Here is a 16,828-nt window from a genome sequence, read left to right on the forward strand (position 1 = left end):
GTTGTTGCTCTGTTAATTTCCTTTTAGTTTTTAATTTATTCTGGCCAGTGACAAGTACTTTGAGAGAGATCAATAGAAGGCTTAAGGGAGGAAGCAACTCATGCTGCTCACCATGATGATATACATCTGATTGTTTCCAGCTTTTATCTTATTTGAACCGTGGCTCAGCATGCAAATTTTCAATGAAACAAGTATCAGGTACTCGATGAGATATATCAAAACAAACAAACAAACAAAAACCCACAAGAGTCTATACAGATGTCTCAGTTTTGTAACAGACAGCATCATAGAACGGTTTTATCCTTAAAGGTCATCCAGTCCAACTCTCCTGCAACGAACAGGGACACCTCCAGCTCCATCAGGTGCCTGACCTTGGGTGTCTCCAGGGATGGGGCATCCACCTCTCTGGAAAACCAGTTCCTGCTTCTCACCACCCTTATTGTAATAAATTTCTTCCTTATATTCGCTCTAAATCTTTTAGTTTGAAACCATTTCCGCTTGTCCTATCACCACAGGCTCTGCTAAAGAGTCTGTCCTCCTCCTTCTTACAGCTTTAGATAGAGAGGTCTCTCCCAGGTCTCCCTGGAGCCTTCTCTTCTTGGGGCAGAACAGCCCCAGCTCTCAGCCTGTCCTCATAGGGAAAGCATTCTATCCCCAGGAATCTTTTTGCGGCCCTAAGACATGAGCTCTCAAAATATTTTTAATAACTAAGCTTGCCTTTCCAAGCAAATGCACGCCTTCTCAGCTCCTCCACACTCCTGTTACGTATCTCAAAACCAAGCTCGGGCCACGAGGCTGCCCCCCAGGCTCGAGCTTCAACGAACTCCAGCTCAGGGCGGCGTCCCAGGGCCGCTGCTGAGGCCGTTAACTGCCTTTGAGAGCCCTCAAGGCCTTCGGCAACTCTGCACCTGCAGGAGGCGGCACTACCCACACATTAAAAGGAAAGCAGGCGCCCTCTAATCCGCCGTACTCCCTCCCCGCCAGCAGCGCCCCTTTGCAGCGCTGTGGTGGTGTGGCTGTGGAGGACGAGGCGTGTGGCCGCCATGTCTCGCTCGCAGCGCTCTCGCAGCCCTTACTATTTCTTCGTGCGTGAGCATCTGCCCCTGCTGCGGCAGCGCGGCCTGCCCGTGAGCCGAGTGAGCGATGGCATTCCTCACCTCAGCCAGGAGTGGGCGGTGAGGGGAGAGGGCTGTTGTTCAGGGGAGAGGGCTGTTGTTCAGGGGAGAGGGCTGTTGTTCAGGGGAGAGGGCTGTTGTTCAGGGGAGAGGGCTGTTGTTCAGGGGAGAGGGCTGTTGTTCAGGGGAGAGGGCTGTTGTTCAGGGGAGAGGGCTGTTGTTCAGGGGAGAGGGCTGTTGTTCAGGGGAGAGGGCTGTTGTTCAGGGGAGAGGGCTGTTGTTCAGGGGAGAGGGCTTGGGGAGAATGGAGGGCGGCCTCAGGGGAAGACCTCTGTGGGATGGCAGCGCCTTTGGGTGCTGAGGGAGCGTGTGCTCGTGGGGTGCCCTGCGTTGAAGCCAAACGGCTTTGTGAGGGAGTTATGTGAGAATTGACAGACTCCGTTTGGAAGCAAGGAAACGTTGATTTGTGGGGTTGCTGAAGGGAGAGGTACAGAGGCATTGATGGTTCTCTTTGCTTCAAGCTGCTGACAAAGGAGGAGAAGATGGTCTATGCAGAGAAGGCTCTGAAGTGGAAGGAAAAGAAATCCTTGCAAGCTGCAGCCAAGGAGGTAAAGGTGCAGGAAGGAGCAAGTGGTGTTTGCATCAATGGGGCTAATTGCTCATTCTGAGTACTGTAAACTGATAATTATCAGCCCTTGTCAGGCAGAGACAATTATCTGGAATGTGAATGTGGATGTTACTCACACTTTATGCCTAGATTGCATCGTGTAAGCCTCTGAGGTTTCTGGGCATCTGCCCAAATCTTTTTGCTGCCCTAAGAGCTCACTGTTCGTGTATGGATGTGCAGGACTTTATTAATAGAACTGCAACTCCCTCTTGGTCTCATAGCCACAGAAAAGTCTAGTTACTCAGGGATTTATCAGCTCAGATGAATACCTATCCTAATCAAAGGCAAATGAGCGTTTTGAGGTTTCTTTATCAAAGTTGTGGGAATTGTTGAAGATTTCAGTCTGAAAACTTCCTTCTATGCATCATTAAGTTGAACAAAACAATTTTTTTTAATACTTCTATTACACTTCAGAAGCTTAGCTGAAATTCCTTCCAACTGTGTGTTGATTGAGGTACTAAGATAACCGTTCTCTGTTAGTATTCTTGCCTTAGCCTTCAAGTCTTCAGGCACTTGTATACACACTAAGAATTTGTTCCACTTAGCCATAATGAGCAGTGGACATCCTGTCTTTCTTTGGTAAGAGGTGATGAATTTCATTAGAGTTAGTTGATGGAGTTTTCTCATCTTTTCTAGGGCCCTAAGAATCCAGTACCTGCTCACGTGACTACAGAGACGTACAGAGTGACATCTCTTCTTGATGCCTCTGCTATATCATGGATGAGTGATCAGGGTACAGTGATCTTACAGTAGCCGGTGCTGTTAGATAAAAGCTTGCCTTCTAAAGATATTCTGTGTTGTACCCGTACGAAGATAGTTTTCATTTTGGCAGTAGTTGCCTTTGTCAGATGTGTGCTTGTTCTTAGTGATGGTGTAGGCCCACGAAGACCTTTCCTCGTGTAGTTGGTGCAAATGCTCCTCTGCATCCCTTGAAATAATTCCACTACCTGTTTTTCTTTTAGCTTAATGGGTGTATTGTTACTAATACATTACTTACAGTTCCCTCAGGGCTTTTTGCTCTGACATTTGTGATTTACAAGGCCTAATCCAAGTTTGGGATAATAGAATGTTCGTACTGAGATCCAAGGGCAAGAAGCTCAAACTAATCTAACACCTATATAATATAAATGATATAAATGGGTAAGTACTTGGTCAGTACCTGTGGGACATCCTGGCTAGTTTCCACGTGTCTTGAAAAGCAAGCTTTTTACCATCTGTACCTTGTCTTCCAATGGATGTTTGGATTAGAATTAAGTAACAAACATGTTTTATTGTGGAAAATGATAGATGGTGACACTTGCAATAGAAGTTAAACAGCCAGTTAATAGAAGCTGTATCTGTGCTGTTTGGTCAAGTTTCTGCTCAAGCCTTTTACCTAACTAGTCTCTTGAACATGTCATAGTTATGCAGGCTCAGAAAATAGCAGCTCTGTTGAAAAAGTGTAATATCTGTTAGCTTTCTCACTGCCAGAATCTATGCTCAGCTGTTGCTATAATGTAAACTTGATCAGGTTGATGATGGTGACTTGAGCTGGCATAACTGATCTTTCAGCTGAGTCCGAGATGCGTTTTATGATCTTGCTCCTTAATATTTCTCAGTGAAAGTCTTGCGTGGTTGCCCATACCGGATTCATTTTTTTTCTTTGTGAAAAGAGCTCCACTCAGGAGGTCTGTCTTCCTTTCCCACTGCAGCTTGTGGAAATCAAGATCCATGTAAAGTAGTGCCAGAACTTAAGCTTGGGACAGGTGGTGCTGAGTATCATAGAATCTAGCCTACTACATCATTTCAGTAGAACAAATAAGGTTTTTGTTTACTTGTTTTGATGAGGGGCACAGTGTAAGGGTGGGTACTATCTTTAACTTCAGAAACAGCATTATGTAGCGTTTGTGACTGTTAGTTAAAGTATTGTTTGGTCATTCAAAACCAATAGAAGATACTTTATTTTCTAATTTTAATTAAAGTAACAAAATTATATCTCTTTTTTTCCTTTCAGCTGTGGTTGCAGACATCTTCTATTTCCTGGACATCTACAGTCACGGCAAGCTGCCGTCCCACTGTGATCAGCGCTTCCTCCCTTGTGAAATCGGGTGTGTCAAGTACTCCCTGAAGGAGGGCATAATGGCTGACTTCCATCACTTCATAGATGCAGGTGATTTCCAAGGAAGGGGGGTAGCCTGGAAGTAGTTCATCTTGCTCTGGGTTGAGAGGGAAGTTTTCTAGTGCCAGTTGCTGCTGTGCTCATTAGATTTCTGATATTAAGATAGGTTTATTTCTTTAGCTACAAGCGATTAGACTTCTACTTTAAATAACTGAGCATTGCTGTTTTCTGCTTGCTTTTGAACATCTACTTAAGTACTTGGTCTGCATGAAGCTTTGTAGAGGGCAGAATAAATCCAAAGGGCACTTCTGATGTTTGTGCTTTATTTCGTGCTGAGGAATGTTTGTTCTGGGCTTAACTTATAAATGCAATGCAATATACTCTTCAAATGAATGCAACTGAAAATATTTTTTTTCAAGAATAGTTGTGGTAGTTGTACAAGGCCACAGGGGAAGGTGAAGCTGCTCCTTTGTATAAATAAAAATCTGCTGCCTATTTCAGAGTTAAGGATCTGTCACTGTGGTGATGGATGACGGTTGTTTCTTTTTCTCCCATTCCTCGTGTTTTTCTGCAGAAGTACCACCACTTGGTTTTCGGTATCACTGCCAGGCTGCTAGTGAGTATCAGTGGAGGAGAAGAAGAGTGCTATGCAAGGCTTTACAGTTTTGGATTCTGCTTATCTGTTCTATATCCAGTTGTTTTGTAAGTCTCACCTGGAAGCTTCCCCTTCTGGGGACTTCCTGTCATCTTTTGAAGAGCAAGGGGTGAGAGGACAGCTTGCTGCAGTCACCTTGCTTATTTCTTGTACCCTCAAACAGCAGAGCTCTTCACTGCTGTGTTTCCCTCGTGACTCTTAAGCAGTGTTTATAGATTGTCTCTTTCCGTTAGTACAATTACTCCCCTTGTGTGCACAGGGAACAAACTTGGCTTATGTTATCCTACGTCAAGTATTTAGATAATGACCTCTCAAAAGGGGTAGATGTGCATGCATCTGCTCACAGCCCAGATTGCTAGCCTTTTTCAGGAAATAAGGTTTTCGTAGCTTCAATTACACATCTTCTCTGTAGGGAAAGAGAGGCATTGTTTTTAAGTATAGATGTATATACATCAAATTACAGAGGAGGGCAGATGGTGGTTTAAGAAACAAAATTTCTCATAAATTAAAATTTTATCCTCTTCACCTTTTGCTAGGTGATGCCACTCATAAGATTCCTCTGTCTGGATTTTGTCTTTCGCGTACTTGCTACCCAGTTGTCATACGTGAACTTCTTAAGTTTGCCCAGCCAGCTGGAGGTGCTTGTCCTCGTTTTTACTGCAAGGTATGATCAGGGTGTAAGGGAACTGTTGAACCACTGATCACCTGAGGTGAGCAGTGAGGCAGCTGTGGGAGCACAGGTGAAGGCAGTGCACCTGTATGACTGGAAGGGGTGGTGTCTGACTCCACCTCTCCCGGACCCCATTTAAGGGCTGACCACCATCAGGGAAGGATCTCTTGTTGCAAGAGATCCCTCCCTTGTGGAGTTTCTTTTGCGAGCTTCAATCTTTGGAAACAGCTGAGTGTTTCTCTTCTTATCAATTGTCTGTTTAGAAGGATTATCCAGAAGATAAAGTATACAATCTCTTTTGACTAACTATACCATTTGGTATTAGTAATTTGTCTTAACCTACACAAGGTCAAAGTAAGGCACTCAAAATCAAAACCTGAGTTCTCTTCCAGTGGGTAATCAAGGAGAGACTTTGCTCTAATGCGCATTCTGTGTGCAAATGAGTGATGGGGGAGGTTGGGACGATGACACACTCAAAGTTTTCTTCCATTATAGAAAGAAATTACCTTACATAAGTTTGGCAGTTGAAACCTGTTTTTTTTGTTTCCAGCTTTTTGCAGGAACTAAAAATGATATGGAACCTAAATAAGCAAGCTTCCTTTTTTGTTCTTTTTCCTTCCACACCTAGCCACACATACAAACCCCTGCTCTGTTAGAGAAAGAAGCTAACCTTTCCAGAAATGAGCGACACAATTTCTGCCTACTTATTCACAGCCTGCGTGTCTGGCTCTGTCTATTGATGAGCATTTCAGACTGTTCTGACACTGTTTGGAATTTTTAAGATTGTACTTAAGTTGAGTGTACTGGATAATAGTTGGGTAATCTCGCTTCTCTGAGGATGTTTTTACACTTTAATGACTTTTCACGTGAGAATGCTGTACATCTTATTTTTGCTGAATTGCTGATGAGTGAAATAAAACACTGAGGTTCAGAGGAATGTAAGCATCGTGCCAACTATATATAATTTTTTTTATTCCCCTTGAGCCTAGTGCTAGTTAACTCATAAAAGGAGTGGAGGATCTAGATCTTGGGCTCCATATATAAATACAAGTGCTGTGCATGGAGGGAAAATAACATACAGCAGTTAGTAGAGATGGCTGTAGTATGAGTTAACAGTTAACTTGTCTCCATGTATTAGCCCAGAATTTCTCCTGAGATTTGGTTGGAAGACTGCCTTGGTATTTGATTCCTCTTCAAGGTAATTTTCCGGGAGGTTGTATATAAACATGGACTTTTGTTTTGGGAATGATTTTTTTTAAGTGCAGCCTGAGGTCTTGCAGATATTAAATTATATACTGTACTTATTATGTTCTTGAATGTGACTGAGATTTTCTTTTTCTAGTCTGATGGCAGATTCCGAATCAGCTGGTGTCTTGAACGAATGGCTAGTGTAGCAGGTGGGAAAACAGTTGTTTTTGGCTTTTGTTTCTCCAAGAAAGGAGGGTTATCTGATCATGGACTGCTGTATTTGTCAGAAGGAGTTCAGGTCTCAGGAGTTTCATAAAAGCTGATACTGATAGCTAGAACTGTTGCGTGTGCTTCTTCTCTTCCTCCCCATAAATGCTGCATGGTTAGTCAGCTAACCGGCTAATGAGCAGATGAAGAGTACAACCAGAAAAAGGTGCAGAAGCAGTGAGATTACTGAGAAGGTGAGTGTAGGGGAACAGATGGGGGAACTAGCAGCTTCTGAGGAAAGATGGCCTGTAGGTAGGATATAGTGGAGTAAACTGAGAGAGTATAGGACCTGCCTTGATAAAATGCCAGATATTATTAATATCAGTGGCAGAATAATTTGTTGAGGTTTACGTGACTGTAGGGATAGAAGAAGATGAAGAGTGAACAAAGGCTGGCTGAAAAGAGTGGATGTTATGCTGATGTGGATTTCCTCTGGGCTATAGGTGTTCGGAGATCTCTGGAGCTTCTTACTGTAGAAGACCTGGTAATAAAACTGCACCAGAAGGAATGCCAAAAGGAGCCATCCAACGCTTGGGTGTTTAGAGAGCTAAATGTTGTCCTGTGGGATTTTTCCAGTAATACCAGGTATGTTGGTTTCTTTTTCTGTGGAAATGGGTATTGTTCTGATGTGTCTGGGTGCCTTAAGTGCAGCTTGTGCACAGCTAGGCTAAATTCTTCAGGAAACCATCTCATCAAAAGATTTCTTATCACAGCGTGGCTAAAACAGGAGATGTGCGTTGCTATCTTTCAAAAAAAAAAAAAAAAAAAGACCGGTGTCTCTAATGCTGAGTCTGGAGCTTGATTTAAAGGACAGTTAAAAAAAGAAAATATATTGTGATACTTGAAGTCATAGAAGTGAGGAGATTCAGAGCCTTGAGAAGCTGGATTTTAGTATGTACCTCACACTGCAACTGTGATGATGAGCTAGATGTGCTTTCTAGTGGCAGAAAACAAGCTCAAGAGTCAAGTTACATCTCACACTTTCCTGAAGGAATTCTTTTTATAATGCTAGAATGCATGTATTTCATAGGATTGTTTTTCTTCTTTTCCTTACATGTCTTGAACAGTAATGTTTTTACTACTTTTGGATCCTTGTGTTCTATTATATAGTACCTAGAGGCATTGCAGAATACTTAGCACTGATACAGTTAACAGTGGAGAAAAGCTGAAGTATGCTTCTGTTATAAAGAAGAATTAATAATTTGATCTTAATTCTATTGAATTTTTTGTCTACTAGCACTTATCCCTGAAAATCTGCTTATGCTATGGACATCTAGATCACTGAGTAATCACTGCTGTTTCTTTCCTTCTGAAAGAAACTACTACTTCACAGTAGAGGAAAGCATTAAAGAGAACGGAGGAAAAAAAAGTACTTCATAACATTTGCAGAATGAAACGGGGATGGTTGTATTAAGAGGGATTTTCGTTGTAGTGGGAAACTTAAAGATAATCAGAATTTAATGGGGTTTCCTTTTGTCTCTGCCACAGTGTCTGGAAGGTTGCTGGCTAAGTGCAGTTCTCAACTCTACATAAGTCATCTAGATCTGTTAGTAAATGTTGGTCATCTGTGTAATTTTAAATGGATGATCACTGAGACAAAAGATAACCTTTGATGTTTGCTCCTGTTCCTTCTGATCAGGCCAACTGTTCGCGTTGATTAAAGATGTAGATACTTAGACAGTAAACCTCCGTTTCATTTTATGTAGGTGCAAGTGGCATGAAGAGAATGATATACTTTACTGTGCTTTGGCATCCTGTAAGAAAATGGCGTGAGTATTTCACAGGAGTTGTCTGCAGTGTGATGGCATTTCATTTTGTTACACACGCTTTTTGGCCCCGATTGCTTTGAGCACGGTGATTCTGAATCTTGAGTTTTATTTATTTCTTGCACTTCCAGGACTTCATTCTATTTTCACTTTAGTTTTTGTATTAATACTGTAAAGCAGTATGCTGCTGTAGCAGTTTGGTATAACGTGATGTCTATGATAATATCCATCACTTGGTCATCACTACCTTCGCTATTGGAGAGCTGAAAGAAATGTTCTTTGTTCAAATTCAGTGTTTTTCTTCAGAGGTTTACTAAGCTTCAGTTCGATGGGAAATTCTCAGTATATTTTAGTCCATCTCTAGAAATTTGTATACTGTTTTACATATAATGTAGATACGCAAGCTTCTCTTTTTTAGGTTGAGGGAAGGACAAATAGTTGGGAAAGAAATGCAGTTTAAGATCTCAGTCAATAGTAGTAATATTATTTGAGAGAAATAGTAATTAATTTTTTATTAAAAAAAACAACCAGTATTAAGCAAATTTCCAGTGATGGATTTAATGCTTATGAGTGGTTACATTTGACAGCATGGGGAAGTGACTGTGTTAATTTGATAGAATATGCTGGTGAACTTGGAAGCATTCAGGGTTGTTAGCTGCTTTGACAATATCCTTTTGCCCTCTGTCATCTCTGCGTCTTGATCTGTGGTGGCCTTGTCAGTTGAAGATCTAAGAATGCTGTGTTTCTGTATATAAGCATTACAACCCTATTAACAAAGCTTTTCTTGATTTCTTTATTTCCCTGGTCAAGTTATTGCATCAGTAGATCTTTCGCTGGTTCGTATGGAGTCTCACTGACAGCTGCTCACCTGCCTCTTGAAGACTTGTATTTCCGCTTCAGTCACAATCTGAGGCAACTGATACTGGATGCTGCACGTTTTCAGGTCAGGTTCTTCAAATTGTTTTCCTGTGTTATTTCAAGTTAACTCAAGTCTTCTAGACAGAACACACTTGGTAATTTCGGGTTAGCCATCTTCTGTTTTGGATGCTTTTTTTTTTTGAGGAATACTTGGTAGACTGAGAAAAGGAAAATAATCTCTAGCTGGGCAGTTTCTTGTGGTGTGTTATTTATTACTACTACTCCCAGGTATCACAAATAGTTACGCATGCCACTTTAGAGAAGACTTCTTATTTTGAATGCTTATTTCTTTCTGCAGGAAATGAAGGCCAGGGGTTCTGGAAGGGGTAAATGCATCCTTTCTCCAAGTCGAGTTCAAGATCTTGTCCCTTCTAGATGTGAGTTCGAGATTTCCTCATTTGTAAAGGGAAAGAGAGTATTTAAACATAATCCAGTTGCAGCTTTTTCAAATTTCTGGGCTCAGAAGTTACTGTCTGTCAGCAGCATAGAACTCAGCTCTGCGTGAGCTAGGTTTGTGCAGATATCATTGAATTTCTCTAGATGAAATAACTACACTGTTACTGGACCAAAAACTGTGGTCAGTAGGTCTATACAAAATCAGATTTTTCTCATGAATGCTGCTGTTTTATAACACCTTATTGTTTTGTCATATTTACTTCTTTCTTGCATGTTTAGATGCTTTGAGGCAGGGCAACCTTTAAAATACCATCTCTCTTCTGGAGTTGTACCATTTGACTCTGCACATACTTCTTGCAAGTATTTTGTTACTCCTGGATTTATAAAAAAAAAACTTTGCTCCAAGTCCTCTTCTTGGAGCTAAAATCTTTCTAATATAAAGTATGTGCACTTGATTCATTTGTGCAATATGTGGCTAACCTTCAAAATGGAACAGAATAAGGTTTGCAAGACAAATAACTGTAAGAACTCTGAGTTTGCACCTTATGTTTTTGCGTGGATAACACACACTGAATTAAATGCTGAAACTGTTCTAAATATAAATCATGAGATCTTACATGGACTTGGTGGTTATGGAGGGCAGAACCTGTTTCTCACTTTTCCTGTTAGAAATACTGAACACATTCCACTCCACAGCATATAAAAGAAAATTCCATTAGTTTATGCAAGCTTCAAGGATTTATTTCATTTGTAAACTATTTCATTAGGTGATTCTTCACTCCTTTTGAAGATGTCTTCTTATGGAACAAGTACCACACGCGGAAGAGGAGTCACTCGATGGCTGGAAAATACACGTGACCTGAGCTCATCTTTCAGCCACTGAAAATCTTCTTTACATCTCTATCTTTTTCTTTTTCTTAAGGAAATAAACTGCTGTCTGTCTGGAGAAAATGTTGGTTGTCTTTTCATCTTACGTGCAACTTTTGATTGTTCAAGTTCTTGTTGAAATGATGAAACTGTTACTTACTGGACTTAGAGAAGATCTACTGGAAGATGTTTTGAAGTTGTGTCCTCTCTAAAAAGAAATGCTATGGTAGTTCTGTTTCTTAATGGATGGAGTGCAAATTCAAGAGTGATTAGCAACATCATTGAATTAGAAATTCTTTAGTGGCCACTCCAGCTTTAAACAAGTGCTGCTTTATTTTTTTTCTTTAGTAACCCCCTTCACCTCATCTGTATATGGAAGATAAAATTTCAGTGTAACTCTCTACAAATGGAGAGAGCAGTGGAGGTATGACAGGATGCACTGGAGAGTATACAGTGTCATGGTCTCAAAGGATTGCTCAGAATTGGTTTCTTCCACCCACTGAGAACTCGAGTAGTCATTCGATGCAAAAAAGCAGATATTCTATGAAAAAGTGTGGTGACAGTTTGTCAAACGGTTTACGGGCAGGTTCGGCCCGGTTCTGTGACGATTGGTGCGGGGGACCCACGCCCCAGGGAAGGGGGAAAGGGAAAAGGGAGATGGGCCTAGGAACAAAACAGCGGCAGCGATCTGAGGAGGAAAGCTAATTTACTAAATAAGATATCGGAAAGCAAAATAACACAATGTAATACAATATAATTGGAATTAAAGCTAATAAATCAAATAAAATGAGCAAGAGAGAGTGTCCGATAAACCGAAGGCCTTACGCTAACGCTGAAGGCGGACGGCAGCGAGCACCCACTGCTGAGTCGATCCCAAAAGGAAAGAGGGTGTCCCGTGACCGCAGACAGTTTTTATCTTTCCCTCTGTGCGTAAACACGTAAGAACGCAAAGCATCGCAAAGTCCTCTGGGGAATGGAGTTGTTCTTCTCTTCTGAGACAGGTATACCTGGAACTATCGATGATCCACGGAGCTGGAGCATTAACTCTTTAACTCTAAATGCACTACGTGATGTTACGATGTGGAATACCAGTACCAAAAATCATAAAACCATGACATTCCACCCCTTATTCCACATCACTACATCATGTTTGATATATATGTATAGAAGAACAGTGGTTAACATGCATTATATACACACACACACAACATATATAAGTATATACATGGAATTACCGACTGCACTCGCCCAACATCAAATTCCCTTGTGGTACACACTGAACATCCCCATTCTTCTGCATCACCCACCAAGTGGACCCAGGTCCCTGAGCAAAAACAGTTCCACGGAGAGGTTTGCCCTTTCCAGAAGCTGGAAGGACCCAAACTGCTTTTCCCAACATGTTCTTTACGTGTACTACAGGGACCTTATCTCCCTCTACAGTAGGTAGAGATCTGGATTGGGCAGGACCATCACGATTGATGGATCCTCGAGTGTTGACCAACCAGGTGGCTTCTGCCAAATGCTTCTCCCAGTGCTTAAATGTTCCGCCACCCATTGCTTTCAATGTGGTTTTTAACAACCCATTGTACCTTTCAATTTTACCAGAAGCTGGTGCGTGATAGGGGATATGATAAATCCATTCAATACCATGATCTTTGGCCCAAGTATTTACAAGAGAATTTTTGAAATGAGTTCCATTATCGGACTCAATTCTTTCTGGAGTGCCATGTCGCCACAGGACTTGTTTCTCGAGCCCTAAGATGGTGTTTCGGGCGGTAGCATGGGGTACTGCATATGTTTCAAGCCACCCAGTGGTTGCTTCCACCATGGTGAGCACGTAACGCTTACCATCGCGAGTTCGTGGCAAGGTGATATAATCAACCTGCCACGCCTCCCCATATTTATACTTTTGCCATCGCCCTTCTTCCCAAAGAGGTTTCATTCTCTTGGCTTGTTTAATTGTGGCGCACGTATCACAGTCATGGATAACCTGTGCAATAGCATCCATAGTTAAGTCCACCCCTCGGTCTCTAGCCCATTTATATGTTGCATCTCTTCCTTGATGGCCAGAGGTCTCATGGGCCCAGCGAGCTAAAAATAATTCACTCTTGTGTCGCCAGTCCAAGTCTGCTTGAGCCACCTTAACTTTGGCAGCTCGATCTACCTGATGGTTATTTTGTTGTTCCTCAGTTGCCCGGCTCTTAGGAACATGAGCATCTACATGGCGCACCTTTACAACCATATTCTTTATTCGGGCAGCAATGTCTCTCCACAGTTCAGCAGCCCAAATAGGTTTACCCCTCCGTTGCCAACCATTTTGTTCCCGTTGCTGTAACCACCCCCATAAAGCATTTGCCACCATCCATGAGTCAGTGTAAAGATAAAGCACTGGCCACCTCTCTCGTTCAGCAATATCTAAGGCCAGCTGGACAGCCTTTACCTCTGCAAATTGACTTGGTTCTCCTTTTCCTTCAGTGGCCTCAGCAACTCGTCGTGTGGGGCTCCACACAGCAGATTTCCATCTGCGGTGCTTACCCACAATGCGACAGGATCCATCTGTGAACAGGGCATATCTCTTTTCATTGTCTGGTAGTTCATTATATGGTGGGGCCTCTTTGGCACGTGATACCTCCTCTGCTGGTATTGTTCCAAACTTTTTACCTTCAGGCCAGTCCGTGATCACTTCTAGGATTCCTGGATGACTAAGGCTCCCCATCCGAGCTCGCTGTGTAATCAGCGCAATCCACTTACTCCAAGTGGCATCAGTAGCATGATGGGTAGAGGGAACCTTTCCTTTGAACATCCAGTTCAGCACTGGCAGTCGAGGTGCCAGGAGGAGCTGCGTTTCAGTACCGATTACTTCGGAAAGCAGCTCGAACCCCCTCGTACGCGGCTAAGATCTCCTTCTCAGTTGGAGTGTAGCGCTCCTCAGACCCCCTGTACGCCCGACTCCAGAATCCAAGGGGTCGGCCTCGGGTCTCTCCAGGAGCTCTTTGCCACAAACTCCAAGTGGGACCTTCCTTTCCAGCAGCAGTGTAGAGGATGTTCTTTACATCCTGTCCCGTCCGCACTGGCCCCAGGGCCACGGCACGGGCTATCTCCTGCTTAATTTGCTCAAAAGCCTGCTGCTGCTCAGGGCCCCACACAAAATCATTCTTCTTCCGCGTCACCCGATAGAGAGGGCTCACAATGAGACTGTAGTTTGGAACATGCATTCTCCAAAAGTCCACTACACCCAAAAAAGCTTGGGTCTCTGTCTTACTGGTGGGTGGAGACATGGCAGTGATTTTGTTAATCACATCTGTAGGGATGTGACGACGTCCATCTTGCCACTTTATACCTAGGAACTGAATTTCCTGTGCAGGCCCTTTCACTTTGCTTCGCTTGATAGCAAAGCCAGCTCGCAGAAGGATCTGGATTATTCTCTCTCCTTTCTCAAAAACTTCTCCTGCTGTATTGCCCCACACAATGATATCATCAATGTATTGTAAGCGCTCAGGAGCACCGCCCTGTTCCAATGCAGTTTGGACCAACCCATGGCAAATGGTTGGGCTGTGCTTCCACCCCTGGGGCAAACGGTTCCAGGTGTACTGAACGCCCCTCCAGGTGAAGGCAAACTGTGGCCTGCATTCTGTGGCCAAAGGAATTGAGAAGAAGGCATTAGCAATGTCAGTGGTGGCATACCACTTGGCTGCTTTTGACTCCAGTTCGTACTGGAGTTGTAGCATGTCTGGCACAGCAGCACTCAGTGGGGGTGTGACTTCATTCAGGCCACGGTAATCTACCGTCAGCCTCCGTTCTCCACTGGCTTTACGCACCGGCCATATGGGGCTGTTAAAAGGTGAGTGAGTTTTGCTGATCACTCCCTGGCTCTCTAGCTGACGAATCAAATTATGAATGGGGAGCAAGGAATCCCTGTTGGTTCGGTACTGCCGTCTGTGCACCGTTTTTGTAGCAATCGGTACCTGTTGCTCCTCCACTTGGAGCAACCCCACAACAGACGGATCTTCTGATAGGCCAGGCAAAGCAGACAGCTGCTTAACGTTGTCTGCGTCCACAGCAGCTATTCCAAAGGCCCATTGATACCCTTTGGGATCCTTAAAATATCCCCTTTTGAGGTAATCAATACCAAGTATACATGGAGCCCCTGGGCCAGTCACAATAGGATGTTTTTGACAGTCTTTACCAGTGAGGCTTATTTCAGCCTCCAACATGGTTAACTCTTGGGAACCCCCAGTCACCCCAGAAATATAGATTATGAGAATGAGAAGGCTGCCTGATATCCTTGCAAAGCTGTTCTGTCCTGAAAAGGTCTCAGAAAGCATGAGAAGTGTAACAGTGGATGGAAGGCAAATATATTGCACCTATCTGCCGAAAGACAGTCTGGGGAACCATAAACTGATAAATTCCCGTGCTTCTTGGAAAGATCGTGGCTTGAGCCCTCTTGGAACACATTTTTTTGGGTATGTGAAGTAGGAGGAGAAGAGTGGCAGCGGTCAGCGTGGATTTGCCAAGCCAAAATCATGCCTCACCATCCCACTTGCCTTCCTTGATAGATTTGTGAGTGAAACAAGTATAACAGTGGCCATTTGCCTTGACTTTGGCTTGCTGGATTGTTGAAATGGACTTCTTTTTTTCCTTTGTACACTTCATTACACACGAAATAACTGCTAGATTTCCGAGGTACTATTAGAAGGAGGAAAAAATAATATATAAATATCTTAGCAAGATTTCTTTCAGCAAGCGTACTATTAATGATTTATCAGAATAATACTGTTCTGTTCTTCCCAGTTTGGCGAACAGATCTTGGTAGTCCTGCAGATGGGAAAATGGTTTGTGAGCACTTAAAATCTGGTGTTCTGTTGTTGCTTTCTTTTTCATGCACAGATAAAGCATATGCGTGTGTATTCTTCCGTCTGAAAGCTGAACATAACCAAATAGAAATATACTATTGACTGTCTGGAGTGCCACTCCATTTCTGCTCAGTTCCCATCTTGGGAGGGGTGTGAGTATCAACGTTAGGTATGTATACATTAATTCCTAGGAATTCATTAAGTGTTGTTCACTTCCCCATCTTCTCCCCAAATGTGTTGCAGGCACTGCTTTAGTGGATCACTGGGCAACATTAAATGGAATTGCTGCCATGTTGTTTTAGAGTAACTTTGTTCATCCTTCTGATAAACTGCTGTAAGAGGTTTCTTGGAAAGAAGGTCATTGCCACAAATCCTGAATGAATGAAGCAGCATTAGTGGCAACAAAGTTCCTGACAGTTTTTCAGTGTACACTGACCATATTTTGTGACATGCAATTTTTTGAGACATGTAATACATACATGGATGGGAAAGCACAGGTCTCCAGTTCTGGAGCTGGATTTCCAAGCCAGAGATCTAATAGTCAGGTGTTGGTATATTGAGTAATTTCACTGAATTAAGTAGTTAGTGAAAAAGTAACGTATAAACATTGGCACAACGCTTGCTTTTATCCCCTGGAACGGCCCCAATGCTGCAAAAATTATTTACAAATCAGCATAAATGCTTTAAAGGCCTCTTCTGCCAGCTAAGTTAAACAGCAGGCAACTGCATACTTAAAACATGAGTTTCTAGTTCAATCACAGGGAGATTTTCCCAGGGCCAGGGCTAGGAACACTGATGACACTGTGCTCCAAAGATGATCTCTGCCCTCTTTTTTTTCTCTTCCTTAACCTTATGTAGGAAAAACCTTTCCCTCCTTGTTGCTTATTCATTTTATTTTTCAACCACACATGTGGCCCTAGGAGTGCTATTACTGCAACCTTGTCCTTTTCAGAGTTGATGCACACATTATCTGAATTTTTTAAAAGGATGGACTGTTAAAGGGTGGGTCACAAAGCTGCACGAGAGAAAAGCACACTGTGAAAGAAACGAAAGCAAATGTGCACAGGTTCACTTCTAGCAACACTCACACAGTAATACAAAAGAAATATTCACCTTTGGGGCTAAAAAGCTAGATTCTGCAAAAGTTTGTATTTAAAAGATGAGTTATTTCTTGCAGTCTCACTTGAGACATTTAGTATTAATATATCAGGAACTAGTCTGAGGTATAAATGATTTTGCACAAGAGTGATAGTGACTTTAAAAAGTTATTCTCGTTAAATTCACATCAAGATTTTATATGTTTTTAGTAATGTTATTGGCTCTTCCCATAAATTTAAGAGCAAACCCATTCAGTGGTTCACAAACAGC

The 16,828-nt window shown here is 42.6% G+C and overlaps 1 protein-coding gene across 1 annotated transcript; it reads left to right on the forward strand.

The window, feature by feature from the left end:
- Positions 1 to 1,043: 1,043 nt before the first annotated feature.
- LOC136053345 (protein maelstrom homolog) lies at positions 1,044 to 10,623 on the forward strand. The gene is made up of 12 exons (XM_065744109.1): positions 1,044 to 1,175; positions 1,637 to 1,723; positions 2,419 to 2,515; positions 3,776 to 3,931; positions 4,455 to 4,496; positions 5,072 to 5,199; positions 6,548 to 6,602; positions 7,104 to 7,245; positions 8,367 to 8,429; positions 9,237 to 9,369; positions 9,643 to 9,721; positions 10,508 to 10,623. Exons 1-12 carry the CDS (start codon positions 1,044 to 1,046, stop codon positions 10,621 to 10,623), a joined length of 1,230 nt encoding a protein of 409 aa, XP_065600181.1.
- The last annotated feature ends 6,205 nt before the right edge of the window (positions 10,624 to 16,828 follow it).

The sequence above is a fragment of the Cyrtonyx montezumae genome, unplaced genomic scaffold (assembly GCF_038088225.1).
Source record: "Cyrtonyx montezumae isolate F1298 unplaced genomic scaffold, pur_monq_1.0 scaffold_3, whole genome shotgun sequence".
Lineage (NCBI taxonomy): Eukaryota > Metazoa > Chordata > Aves > Galliformes > Odontophoridae > Cyrtonyx > Cyrtonyx montezumae.

Excerpts from the sequence above, each read along its gene's own strand:
- LOC136053345 (XM_065744109.1), top strand. The coding sequence starts at position 1,044 with ATGTCTCGCTCGCAGCGCTCTCGCAGCCCTTACTATTTCTTCGTGCGT. Across the intron at positions 4,497-5,071 it reads GTATCACTGCCAGGCTGCTA|GTGATGCCACTCATAAGATT; the intron begins GTGAGTATCAGT and ends ACCTTTTGCTAG. Across the intron at positions 9,370-9,642 it reads TGGATGCTGCACGTTTTCAG|GAAATGAAGGCCAGGGGTTC; the intron begins GTCAGGTTCTTC and ends TTCTTTCTGCAG.